At 39.7% G+C, this 25526-nt stretch overlaps 1 protein-coding gene across 3 annotated transcripts in view; it reads left to right on the top strand.

Annotated features, from left to right (window-relative positions):
* The first annotated feature begins 17694 nt into the window (after positions 1-17694).
* The window catches only part of CACNA1H (calcium voltage-gated channel subunit alpha1 H), a 394566-nt gene continuing 386734 nt past the window's right edge, over positions 17695-25526 (top strand). For all 3 annotated transcript variants that reach the window (XM_031945752.1, XM_031945753.1, XM_031945754.1), the window contains exons 1-2: positions 17695-18389; positions 19179-19579. In XM_031945752.1, coding sequence (XP_031801612.1) covers positions 19194-19579 — 386 coding nt within the window. In that variant the 5' untranslated portion in view covers positions 17695-18389; positions 19179-19193. The remainder of the gene's footprint in view (positions 18390-19178; positions 19580-25526) is intronic.

Here is a 25526-nt window from a genome sequence, read left to right on the forward strand (position 1 = left end):
AAGGATCACATAACATAAATAATTATTGACTATAATCTTACACTGATAACAGTAAGAGATTTGTCCTAGAAAGTTCACAGCTTATTTTCATATCTAAGTAGATAGGTTTTCAATTCAACATTACAAAAATCATTTTACATTGAGATGTTCAATAACTAATATATATCAAAACATATTCAGGTATTAATCATGTTCAAAGGAACAAAGACATAGACCACTGTTTTCAGAATCTCTCTAAACAATGGGAATAGCTTTAAAATGACTTGATATAACTAATTAAAACTCACACAGAATAAAGAACATACTGTCCTAGTTTCACATTAAATTTCACATTCTTTAATGTGAAATAATTTTCAGAATTAACATTAATAATGTCTTCATCCTAAAAATGTTCATTCAACCTCCTCCAATTGAAGAATCCCTATAAACTTTTTTGAAAATATAATTAACAAGCACAATACCAATATTGTTAAAATTCCTCTGAGCACAAACATTCCCACCTACCATCAAAACAACAAGTGCAAAGTCAATTTTAGAGTCCTTAACAGTCCATTCTTGACGTTCCTCCACAGGTCCTTTAAGCCTGATGATTTCAGTCTTCAGACTGCAATCTCACTCATCTGTAACATCTGGTAAAATCCTTCCCACTCTGCTTCTTCCAAGATTTAGCAACCATCCACTCTCTTGAACTGCAAATTCCAAAGGTGTTGTTTGGGTCAGCAATCTTTGTTTCCTAAGGATTAAAAAGGATGATAACACTGCCAGTATATAATTTAAAAATGTATCCTTTGTTTCAGTAGAAGGTCTTTCCCTTTTCCCCCCTCAAATTAAATAGACCAATCTCACATGGGGAAAATCCCAGATCACTTCTGATAACAGTTCTAATTCTTTATCAAAGCAATAGGTAAACATTTGGTTCAAGGCAATTTAGTTTCTAACTTCTATTTTGTAATCTGTTTCTTAAGAATCTGATTCATTCTTTCCACTTTCCCTAATGAGGGCAAATGCCCAAGTGTATAGAATTGCCACTCAATTTGCAATTCCTCCCCATTATTTCTTATAAAACCTAAAAAGTAAAATATATTCCTTTATCAGAATCAATAGTCTCTACCAATTTATACTTAGGTACTATTTGTTCCAATATTATTTCATTAACTTCTCTTAAAGCAGCAGAGCCCAAGGGAAAGCTTCCACCCATCCCCACTGGTGTCATTTCATTAAAATCTAATCTAAATATTTTAGAGCCAGGCTCCTTCCCTCTGGAAAGACACCTCCTCAATACCTTCTTATTTATCTTTAAGCATATTACTCACTTTTCAGATACAATTTATTCTGCAATTACACATATCCCTATATGTCAGATTTTCTTGCTTTTTTTCCTTCATTAAAGGGAGAAAGCAAGACAAACCTTAAGATTCAGAATATAGGTAATATCTAAATAACTTAGGATCAAATTTCACAAAATTTATACCACATATCCAGCTGGGCTGACAAAATGTTAAAGCACAGCTCATATAATTTTTATCAATTTCCCCAGTGTACAATTTAGCAAGTAACATAATAGCTCAAATATATTTCATCGAATTAGAAGATACAAATATGCTACTTCTTTAGGTAAGTTACCAGAGAACCAAAAATTTTAACTTAAAATCAAACCAAATACAGATTTAAATGTCTAGTAACAATACTTCAATATTAATGCACACATATCTCTAAAATTTTATACCAGAATATTTCATAATTTTAGCAAGCACTAAATAGTAATTATCTCATACAATTTCAAAATCAGAATTCCAATTTACATATACACAGTCCCAAAATTTAAGGTGGCAGAAAACTAACTTTTCAATCTTTTGTACAGGGCTTGAAGAAATTGGCAGACTTTAGGGTCTGGGAGAGAGGGTCAGAGAAATATGGATCCAGGTGTCAGGCTACAGGTCTATGATCCAGTGACTAGCTCACTCTCCATGCCAGAAATGCTGGGAGGAGAATATCAAAGATGTTGGGGTACCAGCACAAAACCTAAAAGAATTCAGGCCAATGAAGGACACCAGTCTAGCCAGAATATATTCCACAAATCTTAGAAGCTTGGAAAATCCCAGAGAGGTTGGTTTTTTCCTTCTGAAGCTTTTCTATAAGCCTTAAGTTCTAGCCCTCAGAAAACTTTTAGTCATATAAATTAGTTCTAGTTAAAAATACAATAGATTAACTCAAGTTAATAGATAGAGATAGTGCCAAGCAACTTAATGATTATTCTCAAAAAACCCAGAATCTGCCAAAATGTTTTAGTTCTGTAACTTAATTATTTCTGCAGATCCAAATTGGCCAGTTCTAGGTCCACAGAAAAGTCAGGGTTTTTTTTTTTTTTTCTTTTTGATGTGACAATTAAAAACTTTCCCCATCTCAGAACTAGTCTTTCCTTTCTCTAGCTAAAAGCTATTTGCATAAGTCCAATTATGTACAAAACAATCTGTTTTACACATGTGCAAAAGTGTGGTAGCCCTTTTTGTGGTGGTAGGAAACTGGGAACTGAGTGGACGCCCATTAGTTGGAGAGTGGCTAAATAGATTATGGTATAAGAATGTTATGGAATATTATTGTTCTATAAGAAATGATGAGCAGAATGTTTTAGAGAGGCCTGGGGAGACTTACATGAACTGATGCTAAGTGAAATGAGCAGAACCAGGAGATCATTGTACATTTCAACAAGATTATATAATGATTAATTCTGATGAATGTAACTCTTTCCAACAATGAGATGATTGATGCCAGTTCCAATAATCTTGTGAAGAGAGCCATCTACACCCAGAGAGAGGACTGTGGGAATTGAGTGTACATCACAATATAGCATTTTCACTCTTTCTGTTGTTGTTTGCATTTTGTTTTCTTTCTCAGTTGTTTTTTCCTTCTTGATCCTATTTTTCTTGGGTAGCAAAATAACTGTATAAATATGTATACATATATTATATTTAACATATTTAAGGAGAGGGGGGTGAGGGGAAGGAGGGGAAAATTTGAAACAAGGTTTTGCAAGGGTCATTGTTGGAAAATTACCCCTATATATGCTTTATAAATAAAAAGCTTTAATAAAAAAAAAAATTAAAGAAAATAATCGGTTTTAAATCCCAAATAGCTAAGATCTTTTCCTCTGTAATTTGACTGACTGAAACATAAGAGGCAAAACACACACACATACCCATACACACAAACTGCTTTTTTAATCAATCTATCTCCCTTTCTCAGCCCTACCTAGGAGTGGAAGGGAAGAGGGGAGTTCTGGAATTGAAGCCTTAGGAGTCAGCCAGCCAGGTATTGAAGGCTCCTTTGAATTTATACCCAACCCTTGGAGGATGGGCACTAAACCAAATAACAGCATTTAATCCCTATACATTTTTATACGTCATCCCACTTCTTTCTAGAGACCTATCTTTCTGGAATACTAGATAGGAGAACCACTTAGATTGTTCCTTTTCCAAGGTTCACAGTTTCTTTAATAGAGGACTCACCCGATCTTATCAAAGGAAAATATGAGAATCCTTACGGACTTGAACCACTTAGGATTTTCACAATATCAAAGAGAAATAGGAGGCTTTTATGGACTTTAACCGCCTAAATTCTCCCAATCCCAGTCCCAGTCCCAGTCCCAGTCTCAGTCTCAGTCCCAGTCCCAGTCCCAGTCCCAGTCCCAGTCCCAGTCCCGGTCCCAGGCAGCTCACTAGCTCTTGGCAGAGGGACAGTCTTTATATAGATGTAAACACTTAAAGTCTCTCCCTCCTTCACCAGTTTATCACTCACCTGGGTTGTGCATAATTTACCTGCTTGATTTCAAACTTCTCTCAGATGGTTTATCTCCTGGGCTGAATTAATCTTCTATCTTTGCTAGTCCACTTCCGTTTTTGCTCTCTCTTTGTGAGTTTACCTGATCAGAGCAGGAGTTCCTGAACTGAATGTGAGGACCACCAGAGAACTCTCTGGAGGGTACCTGCCCAAGGATTCAGTACGGGAGAAATCTTTCATAAATAAGAAATATCCCAGAACACACCCCCAAATTGGGTAGAGCAGTGAACTCAAATTAAAATCAACCACTGTCAGAGTAAGAAAAGCAAAAAGGGGTTTATTATAATCTCATGAGAAAGGGCAACTCCTAACAGACAAGGAATCAGTAGAGGGGTATAAAATGCAAACTACAAACACAGGATTATATAGACCCTAACCAAAAGCCTCCACCCCTCCCTTTGACCATTTCTCACATTGGTGGGAAAGTTCTGATTTACCCAGAGACTAAATATGGACAGCAGAACACACTTTACCACATTAGGCATTTAAATGCTAATTAAAAGGGGAGAGAGATGGAGAAGAAATATTTATCTAAGATAATGGAACACCTGCAGCTTTAGCTATAGCTCAACTTGTTACTGGAAAGTCTCAAGTCACAATTAGGGCATAGGTCAGAGCCCCATCCTTATGAGAGATCTTCACTCAGTTTATCCCATGCATTAATCTTGTTGTATATTTGGAGGTAATAGCAAGTTGCATATGGTAGGTTTGTAATTTCATGTGCAATCATCTTCGGGTTTTTTTATTGTACTATTATAGAAATGCTTGTTTTATTCCCTGAATTGAAAATAAAATAAATTTTTTAAAAAAGTTACTTGAACTAATATAAAATGAAATAAGCAGAGCTATGAAAACAACATATACTACTACAACAATATAATTGAAAAGGAAAATGATTGAAAACAAGTATTGCAAAATTGCAAAAAACAAAGAAAAGATTACCTTGCCATACTCCTTTGCAGAGGTAGAAGTCCTTGAATATGAAACATTACAAGTAATGTTAGATGTTTTTAAAAGTACTGATTAGTGTTTGCTTAATTTTTTCTCTTTTTCTTTTTGATAAGGTGTGACCCTCTGCAAGAGGGAAGGACAGGAATAAAGGGAAAAAATTAGAAGATACATAATAAGACATCTCACATCATGTACCAAGATAAGGTCAAAATGGGTACATTATTTTGACATAAAAGAGGATATCATAAGTAAAGTAGGGGAGCATAGAAAGTTTTACCTGTCATATCTATGGATAAGGGAAGAATTTGTGACAAAATATATAGCAAATTTCTCTGAAAAAAGTTTACTCATATAAAAATGCTCTAATTTACTATTAATTAGACATTTGAAAATTGAAACAATTGTGAGGTACTACTTCATAACTATCAGATTGGCTAATGTGACAGAAATGCAAAATGCTAAATGTTGAAGAGGGGAAATTGGAACACTAATATGCTGTTATTAAAGTTGTGAGTTAGTCCAACTGTTCTGGAGAACAATTTGAAACTATGCCCAAAAAATTATAAAACTATACATACCCTTTGATCCTGTAATACCTCTACTAGGTCTGTATCTCAAAAAGATCAAAGAAAAAGGAAAAGGGTCTAAATATTTATATAGCAGCTTTTTTTGGTAGCAAAGAACTAGAAATTGAGGGGATACCCATCAATTGAGGAAGAGCTGAATTGTGGCAGATGATGGTGATGAAATACTATTGTGTTATAAGAAATGATGATTAGGATGTTTTCAGAAAAACCTGGAAAGACTTCCATTACCTGAGGGAAAGTGAAGTGAGCAGAACCAGAAAGATACTGTACAAAAGTAACAGCAAAATTATACAATGATCAACTGTGAATGACTTCACTATTCTGATCAATATAATGATCTAAGACAATTTCAAAGAACTTATGTTGATGAGTTTTATCTTTCTCCAGAGAAAGAACTGCTGGCTTCTAAGTACAAATTTAAACTTAATTTTTAAATTTGTTTTATTTTTGTAGAGGTTTTTTTGGTTGTTGTTGAACTAATGGCTAATATGGAAATGTGTTTCGCATGAACTGACATGTTTAATTTATAATATATTTCTTGCTTTCTCAATCGTTGGAACTGGGGTGAAAGAGAAGGAGAGAATTTGGAAAGGAAAAAAATTAATAATATTAAAAAATAAGAAAATAGTAGTTTAAGGAGCCACATCTGTCACAACTGATCACTGTATCATCTTGCTATTGCTATTCAGTTCTATTCACTTTACTTAGCATCAGTTCATGTAAGTCTCTCCTGGCCTTTCTGAAATTATCCTGCTGATGGTTTCTTATATAACAATAATTCTTTAATATTCATATATCATAACTTATTCTCCAATTGATGGGCACCAACTCAGTTTCCAGTTTCTCGCCACTGCAAAAAGGACTGCCACAAACATTTTTGCACATGTGGATCCCTTTCCCTCCTTTAAGATTTCTTTGGGATATAAGCTGTTATAGAATAGAATACTATTCTATAGAATAGAAACACTGCTGCTGTCAAAGGGTATTCACAATTTGATAACCTTTGGGCACAGTTCCATATTGCTCTCCAGAATGGTTGGATCAGTTCACAACTCCATCAACAATGTATTAGTGCCCCAGTTTTCCCACATCCCCTCCAACATTCATCATTATCTTTTCCTATCATCTTAGCAGCTTTCTTTTTTTTAATATAATTATAGCATAGCATGTGAAACAAAATAATCCAATACAAGATGTCAATAAAATTTGTCTTAAAAGACAAATGGCTGAAAAATTACAGTATTTTGACCCAAAAAATGATGAAGATGTCAGCAGCTAACAATCCATATGTCATTTTGTCTTATCTCTATAAAACAAAATGACTCCCACAGCAATTCACCATAAAGAGTGGTTCACATGAGCTAATTAAAGAAGAGCCAGAGACTGAATATATCTAACAATCCAGTGTATATGAAAAACAAGACAACTTTGCCACAATATAGCAGGAGTGGTCAGTTAATCAACTAGCATCTTAGTAATTGTTTTCACTGTGCTAAACACTGCGGATAAAAAGAAAAGTAAAAACAGTTCCTACACTCATGAATCTCATCTTCAAAAGAGAAAACAACATGTGAACCACTATCTCTGTATAAGTAATATTTTGTGTAAATTGGCAGTTAATCTCAGAGTGAAGGGGAAGCAGGGAACACTTGTAAAAACCTTTTATATGAAGTGAGATTTGAGCTAGACTTGAAGGAAGCCAAGGAAATTGAAGGTAAAAATGAGGAGGGAATTTCATACATTCTGGGCCAGTGAAATATATGATGGTAGAAGATGGAGAGTCATTTGCCAGAAGCAGCAACAAGGAGCCAAGTGTTGCTGGATTGTAAAATATATGAAGGGGAGTATAGTGTAAGATGACCTGACAGGGAGAGAGGAGTCTGGACTTTAAAATCCAAACAAGAGGATTTTGCATTTATTTCTAAAGATTGTAAGGAGCCATTAAAGTTTGAGTTAGGAGTAGGTGAACAGTTCATGTGATCAAACTGGTACTTTAGAAGATAATTTTGACAGTTGAGAAAGACCTGAAGCAGGGAGACCTAGCAGAAGACTGTAGCGGTAGTGAATGTACAAGATGATGAGTGCTTGCACCAGATGGTGGCTGTTTTAAGTAGAAAAATGAGGATATATATGAGAAATATTGTGAAAGTCAAAAGAGCAAGACAGTACCAAATTGTATTTATGGGACAAATGCAAGGGAACAGTTGAGGATGACACCTAGGTGAAAGGTGATGCCCTTGACAACAAAAAGTAAATCTGGGAAGAGAAAAATTGTTGTGAGGAAAAATAATGAGTTCAGTTTTGGACTTGTGTTTGAGATGTCTTTGGGCATCTAGCTTAAGATGTCCAACAGGCAGTTGGTCCAAGAGTATAGCTCAGGACAGAGGTTCAAGTTGGATAAATAGATCTGAAAAATGTCTGCATGAGATAATTTACTGAACCCATGTGAACCATTGATGAGATCATTGAGACAGTATATATAGGGAAGAGCACTATGACAAAGTCTTGGGCAACACCTACAGTTAGTGGGTGTGACCTAGCAGAAGATCCTGGCAAAAGAAGTAGAGAAGTTACTGACATGCAGTAGAGAACCAGGAGAGAGTAATGTCATTGTGATATAATCTGCACTGAATTCCCTTCAAGGTGGAGGTAAGAATATAGGGAGGAAGACATTTGTATGATCATCATAGGTTTGTCTTCCTTGCTTCATGAAGCATGAAGGCATTGTCTTTGGGTAGAAGATGTCTGAAGTTTTAGGGAAATTCTCATGATTCTACAAGGATTTTTTTCTTATTTAGATTGATATAGTAAAGGCAGAGGGAGAAAGATATTGCTTTTTATCTGAGTTAATATAATTTTTATCTTTTAAAATTGTATTTTCATAACATTTTATATTTCCAAATAAATGTAAAATTAGTTTTTGATATACATTTTTTGTAATACTTTATGTTCTAATTTTTTCTCCTTTCCTCTCTTACCTCCCCCTTCCCATTCAGCAAGCAGTCTGATACAGGTTAAATATGTGCAGTTCTTTTAAACATATAGAATTGTATTCTTTTTAATCATTCTAAGTAAAGTTGTTTTTATTGCAGTTTAGTGTTCTCAAGGATTTTATTGCATTTTGATCCCAAACCTGAATCTCTGGACTGAACTGAACTAAGCTGGGCCTGGAATAAGTGATCTATATAGAACACACAGTTCATCTTTGACCAAGTTATTATGTTCCAAGTGCTTTTTGGTCACCCTGCTACAAAAGTTAAAGAGAGAAAACCTTTTAATTTTCTGTGGTTATCCATGATAATGGAGTGTCCCTTTAAAAAAAGAGTGGAGAATCTTCAAAGGCTTTGAAATAAAAAAGGAAACTCTGAACTATGTCGAGAGAAGGATGTGACTAGGATGAGAAAAGGAAGGAGGAACACTAGGAACTAAGTAATTTATTATATCTCATATAGTAATATCTCAAGTAATATTATATTTCATTTAGAGAAAGGATTTTTAGCCTTTTTGCGTCATAATCACAGTTATTAAAATACCAACACATTAAACATTAAAACATATTTTAAAAGAAGTTCACAAGTTCCAGGTTCAGAACCCCATCATAGAAAGAGAAAAACAGCTATTTGTCCACCAAAGAGAAATGATGTGGATTCACAAGTGCTATCAGGAAAGTTTATCCAATAAACATTAGTGGAAGATGCTGGGATTAATTGTTGACTCTTTGTTGAGGAGGTATCAAGGCATTTAATAGATGTGACATTAAAAAGATAGAAACATGTTTTCCTACTATGTCATGTTTTCAAGAAATAACAAAGAACCTTTGCAAACTACTCAAACCTTATAACCACTATTTAATTCTGATCATTTGTGGAATCACAGAATAAGAATCTCATATTTGAAATGTGCCTAGTCTCTCATCTACATCTAGTCTCTCAAATACCTGAGCAGGATCCATTCTATAACATATCCGAGGAATGGTCACTTAGACTTTGAAATATTTTTTTGGACTCAAGGATAAACTTACTTCCTTATGAAATTCAATCCAATGTTCCAGCCTATGAAAACTTTTTCAGACCTTGACTGTCATGCAATTGATTCCCAACTCTCACACTTTTTTATCATCTTAAAAATTATTGAGAATACCATCTCTACCTTTATCTAAGTCATTGATCAATCCATTAAAGAACATAGGACCAAACTATTAATCCATAGAACAATTTCTAGCAACTTCTTAGAAACTGAACTATTGTTGGATGCTTATTGGGCCCCACTATTAAACCACTTCCAACTACCCAACCTACCTCTCTCCATCTTTTCTACAAGAAAAATATGAGAACTTTTGAACAATGTTTTGCTAAAAAAAAAAAAAAAAAAGTCTATGTATCTTGTATATAGCATTCCCTTGATTAATTAATCTGCTAACCCTGCCAAAAAATGAGAATGAAATTACTTTATGAACTATTCTTAACCAAGCTATGCTGACTCTTATGAAGACTAATCTTCTTTCTAGATTAGCATCCCTTTAAATAACATAATCTAGAAGTTTTGTCAAGAATTTAAGAAATTGTGGGGTTTTTTTACGAGAAAATGCTTGCATTTAACAAGGTTTTATATAGAGAATAGATAGATGGATAAAATAAATATATAGCTAGAAATACAAACACATACACACATACAGACATATATATATATATATATATATATATATACACACACACACACATATATATATAGCTTGTATATGTATATGCATTTGCTTTGTTTCTTGCAAACCTAGTCAAAAGGACTTTAACAGAATAGAATAGAAAACCAACTATGAATACTTATCAAACCAGATAGAGAATGTCTATAATGTAAGAAGTTTAGAAGTAGGAAGGACTGGTAATTCATAGGAGAGGAAAATTCAAGAATGAGAAATAATAACTGTAATGTCAGATACCCTCACACAAATTTGTAAGATATGTATAACAAGTAATCTAGAGATCCTAATACAAAGAGGCAAAATCTACCTCACAGATGTCATTGAAATCTAATGAGATGAGATCCATGATGGGATAGGAATATGTCTCTAAAAAGATATATTTTAATTAAAGGTGGGCCAGAAAGTGAGAAATGAAGGAAGGGAGAATAGTATTACATGTTAAGAAGATATATTTGTGTAAAGAAATCCATGAGCCAAAATGTATTTATTAAGAATTTCTCATGTGCCAGACACTATGCTAAATTCTGAGATATAAAAATATAGCAAAAGGATCATCCTCACCCACAAGAAGCTTATATTCTAGTGGAGAAGACAGCTTGCAAATAGCAACATACATATAAGATACAATATAACTAGGAGAATCTGAAGAAATATACTAATAAGAGGAACAGGGGAGAATCAGTAAAGATCTCTTTAAAAAGAGTGGAAATCCACCTTTAAAAAGGTGGAATTAAAGCTTGAGCTCAAAGCAAATCTATGAATTTAGCTGTGTGTTAGGTGTAACAATAAATCTTCAATGTGCAATACAATAAAGTTGAGATGAAATTTAATTGAAGTTCAGAATGGCAAATGGACCAATCCAAATTCACATTAAGGACATCCTTGCTAAAGTGTATAAAAACTTGAAAATATTAACAAATTCTTTTATGCACCATCTCAAAGAGGGTAAGATGCCAAAACAATAGAGAAAATCTTACCTATCTATCATTCCGTTTCTACTTTGTTGGGAAAATGCTATGTGGGAGGAACAGGAAAAAGATTTTAGCTGAAATAAAGAGAAACAACTGTGAAGGAGATCTGTAGGGATTTTGAATTAGAAAGACAGTCAAGAGATTGAATTTGCCCAGGAGAAATTCTAGAGGATTTGAGGAAAAATAAAAAGAGAGGGATCTGAACAAAAGGAAAAGAAGAAACCAATGGTGAAGAGAATGAAGAAGCACAATAAGATAGATTAAAGCAAAGGAAGTTGAAAGACAATGACTCAAAGAGGAGGGAGAGAAGTAGAAAATGAAAGGGCCTTAAGGATAAACCAAGGTATGAAAACATTAGGAAAAATGTCTCATGTTCTTGTAGAAAACAATAAGATGTGAATAAATGATTATATAATCATGTTGAATGGATTGGCTAGCAAGGCTCAAAGAGCAGTTATTAATCATTGGACATGACCTAGGTGGATTGCTCTCTTTGTTTGGTGCCATGTTGTACAAAATTTTTATCAATGACTTGGGATAAAGGCATATATGGCAAACTTACAAAATTTGCAGATGTGAATAAGATGGGAGGAACAGATATAAAACATGGATGACAGAGCCAAGAAAAACTTTATAGGCTACAACTTTTGAACTATATGTAATGAAATTTAATAAGTATAAATGATAATCAGACTTGGGTTCAAATCATGAATTTCATAATTATGAGATGGGAAATATGTGGCTAAACCAGTTCATTTGAAAAAAAAGAAATATACCTTTTTATGGACTGCAGACTCAATATGACTCAATATATGTATGATATAATAGTCCAAAAACCTAATTTAATAGGCTTAAATCAGAGGCATAGTGTCTAGAAGTAAGTATGCACCTTTATTTTTTTCTCTAGTCAATGTCCAGAATTAGGAACCACCTTTTTGATTCTGCCCTAGACCTACCACATCTGAAATGTAGTGTTTATTTCTAGTGTTGCGTTTTGCTTTCTCAGAAGGATACTGATAAACTAGATAACATGCAGAAAAGAGCAACCAGAATACTGAAAAACCTTAAGTTCACACTACAAGAGTATTGGTTGAAATGAATATGTTTAGTTTGAAGAAAACTTTGCTGCTCCCAAAGAGCATGGACTTTACACTGTCATACCAAAGCATAATTAGACTTTAATAATTCAAAGCAATGAGTGGAAGAGGAAAAGTGACACAGTCTTGCTGTAAGGACAAACTTCTGACAATTAGAGTCATATAAAAATGAATGAGCCACCTTAGGGAGTGGTGGATTGAATATCTTATTGAACAAAGGTCAAATAAATAATCATGGGTCAGATATGTTGAAAACGTAGGACATTCTTGTTCAAAGACAGGTGAGACTTGATGGCTCCTGATTTCACTTCAGACTCTGAAACTCTGGTATAATATCTCCAAAAGATAATTGAAAATATCTTTTTGAGTGTATTCTACAAAGGAAATATGAAAAAGAGAAGAGAAAGTCTTTCACAAATGATTTTCTATTGCTGATCATATCTTTACCATCCTAGAACTGGTTGAAAGATGTCAACAATACTAAATTCTACTTCACTTATTGTTTGTTGATTTATTTTAGAAGAGGTATTTGATTCAATAGAGCAAAAAGCAGCCTTAAATGATCTTCATCAACAAGGAGTCCCTCACCCATATCTTAAAATCATACAAAGTTCCTTGATAAATGAAACACCAGAGATAATGAGATCTAATAACCCTGTGATTAACAAGGAAATATCATAGAGAGAAAGTTCTGTTCATACCAGATGCTTAAAAGGAAATACAGGAAAGAATGAAGAGCTCCTTTGGGTGACTGTTGGTGATATTGGACTAGATACAACAAATCCTCAAACATTACAGGGATTCCTCAATAATGTCCATAATGACAAAATAAATCAGACTAAGAATCTATAAAAGAAAAACTTTTTGTTGGCATCAATGATGCCATGATATGCAAGTGAATTGTTTCTGTCTTAGCCAGAAATCCTAAAGGTCCTTTCCTCCCAGGCTGTCTAGACAATGCCATTCAGTAGTCCAATGAGCTAGCCTATCAGTAGACAGACAGACAGATTAGGAGAGGCCAACCTGCTGAAATGTGGGAGGGTCCTATTGGTCTGCTTCAAATCTTTGATAACTCAGGGCTTTTCAAGCCTGAGAATCTATAAAATATTCTAGTGGTTCCCTATTGCTTGTAAGGAAAAAAAATATGGATTTCTAGTTGCTTCTCAATTGATCTCAAGGCTATTCTTCTCCACATTACATATTGTTCTTCCTTATGCACTCTGTGTTACTGTGGAGCCAGCCTGCTTGCTCTTCATTATGCATAATATTCCTTCCCTCACATATGTACCTATGCACAGACATCCCTAAAGCTGGAAATTGTTTCCTCTAACTCTCTACTTTCTAGAATTCCTTGTTTCTCTAAACGTCCATTTCAAAATCACTTCCAACATGAGACCTTTCCTAATAGGTAAAGCTATCAGTGCTTCTCCTCACCAAAATCACCTTCAGTTTTCTTGTATACAATTTACGTTGAGGTATATATGTATATGTTGTTTCCTTCAAAAGAATGTAAGCTCCTTGAGGGCAACAAGCAATTGTTTTATTTTGGCCTTTGTACTCCTAGCACAAGGCACAGTGTCTGATACATGGTAAGCCTTGAAATGCTGACTGGTGTCATGGTTACATGTTTTTGGAACACCATAATCTCTGAAGAATCAAAGTTTATGAAGTCCCCAAAGAACAAGAGAGAGGTGTGACTGGTGGGTATAAATAATCTGAGACATATTACTATCACTGAATTGAGAATAATAGGAAGCAGAAAATTTGAGTCCCAAAGACATGTAAGGAGTTAATCTTCAGTTGCATAGCAACTTTGTGACAGAGAGGGGACCACATATGAGATTCTAATTTTCTTGATTCCCAGTTCGGGGCTTTCCTTCTCTTAATTAGGGAAGCCTCAATTTTCAGGGCTTTAAAATAGACCTCTAGGCCCCTCCCATGTTTATCTCAGCAGGTTGGCCTCCTAATTGCTATTTGAAAACCTTAATTACCAGCTGAGGTCCTCCAAAGCCAAGTAGGAGCACTGAAATACTGTAAATGTTTTTCTTTTCTTGAAAAGTTCCCATATACAAAAGAAGGGATTGGTAAGAGGCATGTGAGCCTGGCCCAGGGAGCCCCTCCTGGATTGTAACCAAGGTGGAGAGAGTTCTGGCTGCGCTAACAGTCTTTCTATATGCAAGCTTCAACTCCTGCCTGAAAATGACTTTTCCCAATTCCAACTAAGATCACAGAGCTTTTTATGGAGGTCTTTCAGCTCTTCCAGATGGTATCATTAAATGACACCAGGAAAGGAGTCAGGAGATCTGGATTCTTGTTCCTATTCTGCAAAGCCCCTTCTCTACACTTTAGATGAAGTGGCAGGAAAGAATAAGGAAAGGAGAAAGTGCCTTGGCAAGGGTACCAGACTAGGAACCAAGAAGCCTGGGTTTGAATTTCAGTTCCACGATGAAGACAGCTGTGTCATTACACAAAAATGTCATTTCCTCACTTTGTAAAATGAGATTGATGTAATGATCTCCAAGGAGATTTTAACCTGTGTGATTTTTTTGACATAAAGAATAAAAGTTATAGTTCACCAGAAAAAAAAATCCATGCCATCCAAACTATTATCTTTACCCTTTTTTGAAAATGAGTAAACTGAGATTTGGGGATCTAAATTACCTGTTGAGTTGAATTTATCAAATTAGAAATGAGATTGTTGTCAATCGATAACATGATCCGTGTAGCTACCAGGATTTTTCGCACCTGCCTCTGCTCCAACCCCAAGTTTAGACTAATGAAAAGAGTCACCTATATGTCTTCCTGGGGGCCCAGGTCTGAACAGATTCCTACAAAATAAGCTGTCCCAGGCCCTAGCTCCCCAGAGAAATCCCTGACTGTGGGGAAGGCACAGCAGGCTGGCACAGCTTCCTGGCCTTCAAAAAGTACCTCTTACATTTATTAACTGTTTTTAAGAGCTGAATGTGAATTGTAATTGAGTAGGATTTGTTTGTTTATTTTTTCAATTGTGTCCGACTCTGTGATCCCATTTCAGGTTTTCTTGGCAAAGACATTGAAGTGATTTGCCACTTCCTCCTCTACCTCATTTTACAGATGAGGAAACTGAGACAAAGAGAGTTAAGGACTTGCCAAGGGTCACACAGCTAGAAAGTGTCTGAGGCCAGATTTGAGTTTTCCTGACTCCAAGTCCAGTAGTATATCCTGTGCCACCTAGCTGCTCAGACTGTGAGTAAGAGATCCTTTTCATTTGCTAGGAAGAGTTTTAGGGATCTGACTTCCACCTTTACCAGCACTATACACAAAAGGCAAGAAATATAAAGAACAGAAATGTGGTGAAAGTTCAAGCACCTCCATCATGAGCATCCCCCCTTCTGGGCTCTCTAAGTGTGGAATGATTCTCCTCTGACTAAAAGAACTTTGGGGATGCTAGCCCTGGGTAAGCAGGTTCTAGTATTTGCACTTTTCCCCCACCCCTACCATATTTCCGTGACCTCCTATACTGTATGACATTGAGCAACTAACTTCCTTATACTCTCTGGGGCCTCAGTTTCTCCGTCTGTAAAATGGGAGCGGAGTGAACTAGATAAGTTAAGTGTAACTAACAGGAAAGAAAGGAAAGGCAGGACCTATTAGGGCAGCTGCATAGGAAGAAGCATTGTCAGAATAGGCATAGCACCCATTGTCTGGTTGTGATTGTGGCTCCGTGGATAGCAAGGAGTCAGACGGTGGTGATCCACTTCAGAATTAGGCACATAAATAAAAGCCCGTTTGTTCCTTCCAGAGAAGTCTGCAGTACTCCGGGAAGTTGGGGTAGGGGTCAGTTTCAATGCTCAATAGAGGTCAACGCTCTAGTTTAAGGAGAAATCCGGGCCTCGGCCAGTGCCGATAGCCCTCAGAACGTCACAGTACCTTTGCAGAAAGGGGGAGTACTTCCAGGAAGACCCCACATAGATAAAAGAACCCAGATAATACACACAAACATAACAGAGTAACATCCATCATAAATGCTCATAATCACATCCCAGACACACAAACAACAGTCAGCATTATTATAGTTCTTAAATAGCACTTAAATGCATCTTACCTACAGTATCTCGTTTGATATTAAAAAAAAAAAAGTGCAACAGACAACCTTCACCCACAGTAACAAGACAGCACACACACGCACACGCACGCACACACACACACACACACACACACACACACACACTCGCTTCTGAGAAGCCGAGCTTCTTAGCTCAGGACTTTGCCTGTAGTTCCTCTGCCTTGGTGATCCTTTTGCGTTCAGCTCCTAAAGCCGGACTAAGGAAGTAGTGAGAAAATGGATACAACAGAAATAGCCGAGAATTTCACTTGCAAATTAAATGATTAGGGACGGAGGGAGGGGAGAGGCAAGAGAAAAAGAAGAGGATCGGGGGGAGAGAGACAAAAACCGCTAGAGGCGGTTCTCGTCTATGGTGTAGAGCAATGTCCAGCCCCCGCAGGCGATGGCGCAGAACTGGGAGCCTCGCCGGGTACCGCTTCCCGAAGAATCTCCCGTGGCTGGGGAGGCTTTCCCACGCCTGACCCCTTGAGCGCTCTTCCCGGTTGATGACACTGAGAAAGAGAATAGCAGAAAGATGTAAACCTCTAAGTCTCCCCCAAATTCTAAAGTCGCTTCTCAAGGGTTCTCAATCTTCTTCAGTCTTCCTTGCGGTTTATCCGCGGCAGTTGCTGCGGGTTGGGAGGCAAAGAGGCGGAGCTTAGACGTCTACTCTTCTTGCATCCCTTTACCCCAAGACAAGCTTCTGGAATTCCTCTCTGGAACTCAGAAAGGAAGACAAGTTTCTGGGGTCCTTCCTTCATTTCACAGTATTCATTTCGCATCTGGATATCTAAGGCTGGAAAGCAGGGGATAGAATTTACTTCTCTTAGTTTGGTGTGGGGAAGGGGAGTTAGAGGGGAGATGGAGCAAGTTGGGGTGTAGAAGAGTGGTGGAATATTGTCATCGTCCTCCCCTCTCTTTCAGGAATTCTAGTGAAAGAAAAGAAGAAAAACACCTCCGTCCCCACTTCTTTCAAGGTATAAGCGTCAGATTCTGAGCCTTCCAGGGACCCCAGGACTGATGCGAGGGACATTAAGGGTGAAGGGTGGAGCAGGACTCCTTCACCTGATCTCACATTCCCTCCGACCTCTACCCCAGGGTCCTTGACTCCAGGGCCAGCAATCACCTAACGGGGAATCTTGTGAGGATTAGGCTGAAGGAAGAGAAAACCTAGAGAGAGAGAGGAGGGATGGGGGGAGGGGTAGAGGTGGGGGTTGGAATGACAGGTACAGAAAGATAAAACGAATGGGCCTGGGATTGTTGAGGTAGATAAGTGGAGGGGACACAGAGGAAGAGGGAGAGAGAAGAAAGACAAGGAGGAAGGAAGAGTAGAGAAAACTAGACCCAGAGCCAGGAAAGGAGAAAAAAGCGACGGAGACAGACACAGCAGAGACTGGTACAGAGGGAGGGGAGAGCGGAGACAGAGACAAAGAAATAGGAGAGAAGAGAGAAAGAAAGAGCAGGAAAGAGAGAGAAGCTAGGGACTAAGGAAAGGGAGAGAGAGACACCCCGCTGACGGGGTAACCTGGGATCCATCGCTACCCTGCCTCCGCTATCCGCGCCGCGTACCCCACTCCACTCCCTCCCGGCTTCGCCGGGTTCCCAGCCCCTCCTCTTTGCCTCCTCCCTAGGTCCCTCCTCCGGCTGGTAAAGCCGAAGTTTCCTGTGCTGGGCTGGGCTGTGCGGCGCGGAGCAGAGCGGAGCGGAGTGGGGAGGCTCCGGAGCTGACAACCGAAGCTCCACGGCATCCCGGCCCCCCGCGCCTCAGCCTGACCACCCGGTCCGCGCCCTAGCTTGACTTCCCAGAGGCCAGACCACAGGTCCCGAGGCTGCGCGTCCGCCTGCCTCGGGAATTGGGAGGCGGGGGGAGGGCGCATCTCTCCGGGAGGCGGAGGAGGTGGGGGCAGGATTGAGCCAGCTTGAGACAGAGACTCAGAGACACAGAGAGACAGGGACCGCGAGGGAGCTAGCTAGCGAAGGAGACGCGAAGCGCGCGACACCGCGCCGTCAGTCCGGAGCTCTCCTAGTGGTTGGTGGATTTACAAAGCTGGAGTCCGGGCGGGCGCCGTCCTGGCTTCCCGGGAAGTGTCTCCGTGCCCTGGTGCGCGGTGAACTGGACGTCACGGCTATGCTCGTGGGGAGCCATCTGGTCGCCGGACCTAGGTGAGGCCTCGAAAGAGCCACTAGGGCACTTAGTCCCCGGGTCCGGGACTCAAGACCCCGCAGCTCGACCCCCTGCCCGCCCTGCTGTCGCCCCGCACTTTCCGCCTCTCTGGACCCCTTTCCAACTTCCCCGAAGCCAGGATCCAACTTGGGGGAGGGGGTGCCTTCTTCCAGAAATCCCCTCCTCCCTCGGTTTTCCAGCGCCCCCTAAGCTGGAGGGGCAGTGGGTTAGGGGACGGCGAATGCCCAGTACCCAGCCTGGCCTGGTGGGGCTAAGACTAGGGAAATCGGAGCAGAGGGAAGAACAGAGAGGGTCCTGGGGTACCGGAGAGGAGCTGGGAGAGGGGGGTCTAAGAGAGCATTTGCTTTAATACGAAAGACAAAGACGCTGAGGCGGCCGCGGGCGGGGGGCGGCGGTGTGGCACACGCTCCTAGCTCCCAACCCCCGGCGCCCGCCGGCCCGGCCGGCTTTCTGCTCTGGCGGAGTGTCTATGTGGAGAGAAGTCAGGGGAGAGGTGGGAGGGAGTGGGGCTCTGGATGTCCTTAGACTCCATTTCTGTCACCGCCTCCTGGCCCCTAGTTTGTCCTAGGTACTTGGGAATCCCCCCACCCCCCATCTTCACCCTCAACCCTTTCCTCTCCGCTTTGTCCCTCTCTCCCTGCCCTCCCCCCTCCCCGGCTGTCTGGGGCGGGGCTGGCCGGGGGCGGTAGGGGGAGGGGGTAGAGGTGCCGCCCCCCCCATGGTCAGCGTTGCCTTTGTCGTCCCCCCCTCCCCCTTCCCTCCCGCAGGTGCCGCCCGCGATCATGACTGATGGCGAGAGGAAACAGCCCTTGCAGCCGCTGGCTAGCGACGAGGTCCGGGTGCCCATCGCGTCGGTCCAGGCTGCCCAGCCTGGGGAGGAGGAGGAGGAGGATGCGGCCAGCGGCAGCAAGTCTCTCCAAGGCAGCGTGGCCTCGGGGGCGTCCTCTGCCCGGGAACGGGAGCTGGAGCGTGAGTGCGCGCCGGAACCCGAGCCGGAGCCGGAGCCGAAGCCGGCGCCCGAGCCCGAACCCGAGCAAGAACCGGAGCCGGAGCTGGGCGCCGCTGATGAGGAACAAGTCCCCTACCCAGCTCTGGCCGCCACAGTCTTCTTCTGCCTCAAGCAGACTTCGCGGCCGCGGAGCTGGTGCCTCAGACTGGTCTGTAACCCATATCCTTCCCTTCTAGTCCATATGCCCCCTTGGGGCCGCTACTTCATAAAGAGGGGCGCGCAAGTCTCAGGCTGCTAGGCGCGAAGTGTCCACGGCATCGAAAAGGGAAAGGGGAAAGGTGGGCTGTTCTACCTTCCTTTGGGAAGTGCTGACCCCGATGCCCTACTCTGCCCTACCCTGCCTTGCCTGGACACCAAGACTCCTTTTTCCTTCCAAGACTTTGCATCCCGGGAGGGACTTACGGGCTTTGGGAGGTACTTGGGAACCGGTGCAGTTGTGGTTTTTTACGTCTAAATCAGGGGAGTTGGCCTGTGGTTTGGGCAACCCACCTGCCAAGGGAGCTTGGAAAAACTTGGTGTTTCTGAATGATTGGGATGGACTCGAAGCAGTTAGTTACACTTTGTTGTTTCCCAGCATCCCGTTGCTCTGTCTGAGTTGTTAGAGACCTTGATTCCCTGGAGCAACATTAGAGAAGCCTAGTCCCTTGATGCCCCTCTCTATTCAGAAGTGCTGTAGCGCCAGGGCATTAATAAACTCGATTCCGTGAGGGAAAGCACTGGAAAGGCATAATGTTAACATGATTTTAGCCTTCAAAAACAGGCTATCCAAGCAGGAAAAGGAGAATGTAGTCTTGTTCTTTCCTCTCCACTTCACACTTCTATCTCTTGTTAGAAAACTAGGAAAATTTTGTATTTTATTCTAGGAAAATTTAATGGTTCACCTGCATTTGATCCGGAATCAGTGAAATGAGACTTCTTTAATATTTATTTACCTGGATGATTGCAAAGTCATTAGAGAAGGAGGAGGGGAAAGACCAGGTCTCAAAACAGAAGAAGCATTTATTTAAAAGACTACAAGGGGAGGCAGAATATTGACATAAACATGTAAAATTTCTAAGGAAAATCTGCATGTTTCATTTTGCATCAAGAATGGCTATTTGGTAGATAGGTGGCATTGGCTGAGAACCTGTTGTAGTCCAACTGGAATTGTTTAGCTCTAATTTCTACTTCATACTGGAGAGGAGGACAGATCCTTCACTTCCCTTTCCCATCTCCCCAGCTGATTTTATCTCTGACTAAAGAAATGTGTTCTTCTTTTCCAGTTCTTGTGACAAGTGAATTTTGCGAAAATTGAATTTCAGAGAAAATATGAGAAAATCATGTGTGACACTAGAATTATCTGTCATAATGGCCAGGACATTATGATCTTAAGAAGTCAAGTTTTCCAAAGCTTTGAGAAATGCTTTATTAATTACAGAGCTCCAGCCTTATGTAGAGGGGTAATGGGGAAGGGGTTGTGGTAAGGTCTATAGATTGAACTATGTATATTATGAATTCCCTAGGCAGTGAACAGCAGTTTCCAGGCTTAGTAGATCTTCCCAGTATCAGTTCAAGCACCCCCACCCCCACTTTTGCAGCCTTGCATTTCTGAGGCCTGGGTTTATTCAGGCAGCTGTGCCATCGTGGTTGCTAGGGGCGTTGGACGTCTCTCAGTTTTTTAGTTTGCACAGAGCTGGAGTGATTTGGTGTTGAGAGCAATAAGGCAGGGGTGAAAAAGCCATCCATGTTTTCCACACTAACTTTCCTTGTCAAAGTTAGGAAGACAAGAAGAAGTAAGGATAACCAATGTTTGTTTACATTTTCTGAACTTTGTGCATTTTATTATATAAATATTAAATATAAATGAGGAATCTGGACTTCAAAAAAAGTAATAAAAACTGATGTTTCTCTTTTCTAAAATCCAAACACTGTGTGAATTGGATTCCCCTGGACCTACTTAGACCAGTTTATGAAGCCTGAAGAGAATGTACTATTAGGATCAGGAGAAGGGGCTATGTTATATCAAGTAATAAGGACACTGAGCAGTAGGCTTTTTTTTTTTTTTTTTTTTGGTCTGTGTCCCAAGGGTTCCAAGTATCTAGGAGTTCTGTTAAGTTTGAGTATAATTTAGTTTTCTGTAAATGACACTTTACAACCACTCCCTCTGCCCCCACTCTAGACATAAATAGATACCATTTTGTACATGATGTAGACCCTCTTTGAGAGGTGGATGCTTCCCCATCAGGCTTCTGTGTCATTGGAAAAGAAAATGGTCCAAGTGCCAATGTTTGAGAACTAAGGGATAAAAGGCTCTAGGATCTAAATCCAGTAGATAAATCTACTAGTTGGGATTAGCCCTTCAAATGAGATCAGGGCCAGCTTTCAATAAATATCTCCTTAACTTTTTTTTTTTTCATTTGAAGGTATTTATGGAGGAAGAAAAAAAAAAACAACTAAACTGATCATAGGACTAGCTTGTGTCCTGGAGTTTCTTCTCTGTCTCTCTCTCTCTCTCTCTCTCTCTCTCTCTCTCTCTCTCTCTCTCTCTGTCTCCAATCCAAATTTCTGGCAGTTCTTTTTGTATGTGTGGGTTAGTTTTGTTTATTCTGTTACGTCAATCTTTGCATCTGAATTTTAGTTTTCTGAAAGCTAGCCAAAGGAAAAACATTGTTTGGGGATTGAACTAGAGATTTCTAGCTAATTTTTTGTTGTCATTGTTGTTGTTTTTTTTTAATATAGGAAGTAGAAACAACATAAAGGATATTTTCTTGTGCCTAAGAGGGAAGGAAGGAGTAAAGAAGGAAGGAAGGGAGGGAGAGAGGGAGGGAGGGATGGAGGGAGGGAGGGAAGAAGGGGAGAAGAAAAGAAAAAAAGAAGAGAGGGAAAGAAGAAGGGCAAGAAAGATCAGAAGTTTAAAAAATGTAAAAAGGGAGAAAAAGAAAGGGAAGAGTGGAAGAATGAAGGACAGATGAAAGGGAAGGAGAAAAAGAAATGACTGGAAGGAAGGAAGGGGGGAAAGGAGGGAGGAAGAAAAGAAGGGGAAAAAAGGAGGGAGGAAGAGAGGGAGTGATAAAAGAAAGCAGTTTATCTCCAGATATCCAGCTTTCCTAAAACTCCCTAAAGCTCTTGAGATGTGAATTACAATCTGAATGGATTTCATTTGTCTCTTTATGGAAGAGGAAGAAACCATGGAAGTTTAAGAGAAGATAGAGGACCTAGCAAAACATTTCTGCAGAAAACAATAGGGAGCTGCACCTTCCAAAAAAAATTGACTGTAAGGTTCTGGATAGGAAAAGGGACGGGCATTGCGACTGGGAAATGATGAAGATGGAGTTCCATCACTAGAATAGCAAAGTTCCATCTTTAGATGAAGTCTCCTTTCAGCTTTTACTTCAACACCAGAAACGCATAGTCCTTCTTTTATGGCCTATGACAAGGGTCTTCTTCTTAAAAGACCTCTAGGGACAGCACAGAACCTGAATCTAAATTCAATCCTATGTTGAATTTCTATAGTGATTTTTTGATCACTCTGGAAAGGAAAATGAGCATTTGCTATGTGCAGGGTTTGAGGGAGTATGAACTCTTTCCATCACCTCAAGAGAATTATTTTCAACTTCATTTGTGTTTTCAATTGTCATGGTTCATTTTGGTGCAGATCTTAAAAGGCAATCCCCATTCTTTCCATCCCTTTTGCAATCAACACTGTCCTCTTCTATACATTTCTTTTTCCCCCAATACAACTTTACGCTTTCTTTAAACTTGAACTACTCTTGCTGGTTAGATCTCACTTTGTTAGAATAGCTCAGACTAGAGAATTATTTTATATTTCCACCTACTGAATTCCTTGGTCTGCCTAGAGAAATATAAATTCTTAAAAGGGGAGTACTAATTTATTTTGGGTTTTGTATGCCCACCCAACTAGTAACACAGAGGTGGGCATATAGCAGGAACTTAATACTTACTGAATGAATGAATGATTTTTAATGAATATCAGCCATTCCAGATGGAGGCTCTGACCTCCAACAGATGAAAGTTCCAAGTATGTGACTTGAAGTACAGAGGTTAAGGGGGAAAAAATCTAAAAAAAGCAATTGTGGATCTGACAGGTGTAGAGAAGATCAGCTTACTGCAAAGAACTCTAGATCATATTGGGTCCTAATGTATATAGTAAGAGATTCCCTTGCAAATTCTTGGTACTGAGAAGAAAAATGGCCATATGCACAGGCTTGAGAGTTTATACAAGAATGACTGCATATGCAATTCAGTTTTATTAGTTGTTAGGGAACCTGGAGCTACATAAGATTTAGAGAAACTTTGATCCACTTTCTAGACAGCGATAGATGCATGGGAAACAATACTGTCTTTGGAATCTTGGTTGGGCATAATATTGGGGGGTGGGGGGTGGAATCAGATAGCAGAATGGAGAGCCATGATAATCCAATTTGTTTCTTCAGTTTACAAGTTGTAAAGCAACTGTACAAATGGAGATGGCCAAAATAGCAACTGGCCTGGGATTGGGAACTGTCCCTGGATTTGACAAAACAGACTGTGTCAGAATGTCACATCTAGCAAGCTGCAGCCTGCTCTTGAATATGAGTAGTGCTTTGAATGGAGAAAGGGTCGATCTTTAAATAAGTCCTTAACTTTTCACACTTTGTTTCAGGATGGAAGGCATTTTCTAGGAGATGGTGTGGCAACAAAGGACTGTAGTTATTTTGAGTGTGCCTGTCAGTTTAAATAAAATCAGTGCAAAGAAGCTTCTTAGGGGGGTATCCTTATTGATTTACTTTTTCTTTTTAAAAATATAATTGCAATAGAACTTTTTTGGTGAGCACTGTTGCTCCTACACAGGCCTATTTATAGAGAGAGGTGGGTGGGATTTTGTGTACTGTAGCCTGTCAGGCTGGGTTATGTGAGCTCGGTGGTGGCTCAAGTTTGCCATGTCTCTGTTTTGCACAGAATGCAGCCAGGACAGTTCTGTATGAGAGAAAGACTCTTAATAAAGGTAGACTTCATTTCTAGTGACGTCACAGGCAGAGGGGATGGTAGAATCTTGAAGGTAACCTATGCCAGGAACTGTCGTTGAATTTTGGGCCAGACAAACCAGCAGAGGGGGCGGATGAGGGTGCTTGTGATCTTAGGGTAGAGGACAACCTGGGTGATGAGTAGGAGCCTATTTGCCTGCAGTAATGATGAGGAGAAAAGGAGGTTGGACCTGTCATTAGGAAGTGATCTAAGGAACTGAACCCTTTTGGAACCAAAACAAATTCTGTATATACCAAAATGTACATCTTGAAGAAAAGAGCACATGTTAGAGTTTGCCTTATAAGCACCCTGGTGAGGCAAGAGATTTGAACGCTTAGTGTAAATAGCAATTAAATCTGTTCTATGTTTTAGTTCATCTTTGAAGAAACACTAAACTTTAGTCCTAATGATTTCCACCCTGATGCCTTCCTCTAATCTTGATCCTAATAATCTTAATAGTAACTCACATTTAGACAGCATGTTGAGGGGTATGGAGGATAACAATGTAACTGTCAGGAGACAATTTTGTTAATATTTGCTAATTTGTAGCCTAGTCTTAAATCAAAAGCATATCTTGATCTTAATCTAACTCCACTTCTAAACCTAATGCCATGAAATATCATCTACAAGCCAATAAGAAGCCTTATGAGAAGGGTTCACATGATTATCCAACAATCAGATCTTATTCAGCAAGGGTATTGAAGTTTCAGCCTTACTTTGTCCTTTTCTATAGGGTTGGGATTGAATTTGCTGTGGGTGATGCTGAATGAGGGACCCCGCATTGCTTAAATTCTTATTCATTCTTTTGGTAAGTATTTATTAGGCACTTCCTGTTTGCAGCACTGTGTCAGGTCTTGAGGATGAAAAGACAAAAATGAAACATTCTGTCTCCCAACAAATAGACAATGTTAAGGATTCATCTTGCCTATTAGCTGATAACAAGAGTTGTGCAGCAATGGGACAAACTGCTTTGAGAGACAATCATTTCCTCATAAAACCTTCATGAGGATGACCTTTGGTTAGGAATATCATAGCAGGGCTTCATGCTTTAGGTTGACATTGGATTAGATGATGGCTGTGGCTCCTTTTCCTGTTAAGTATT

This window comes from Sarcophilus harrisii, chromosome 1 (assembly GCF_902635505.1).
Source record: "Sarcophilus harrisii chromosome 1, mSarHar1.11, whole genome shotgun sequence".
Taxonomy (NCBI): Eukaryota; Metazoa; Chordata; class Mammalia; order Dasyuromorphia; family Dasyuridae; genus Sarcophilus; species Sarcophilus harrisii.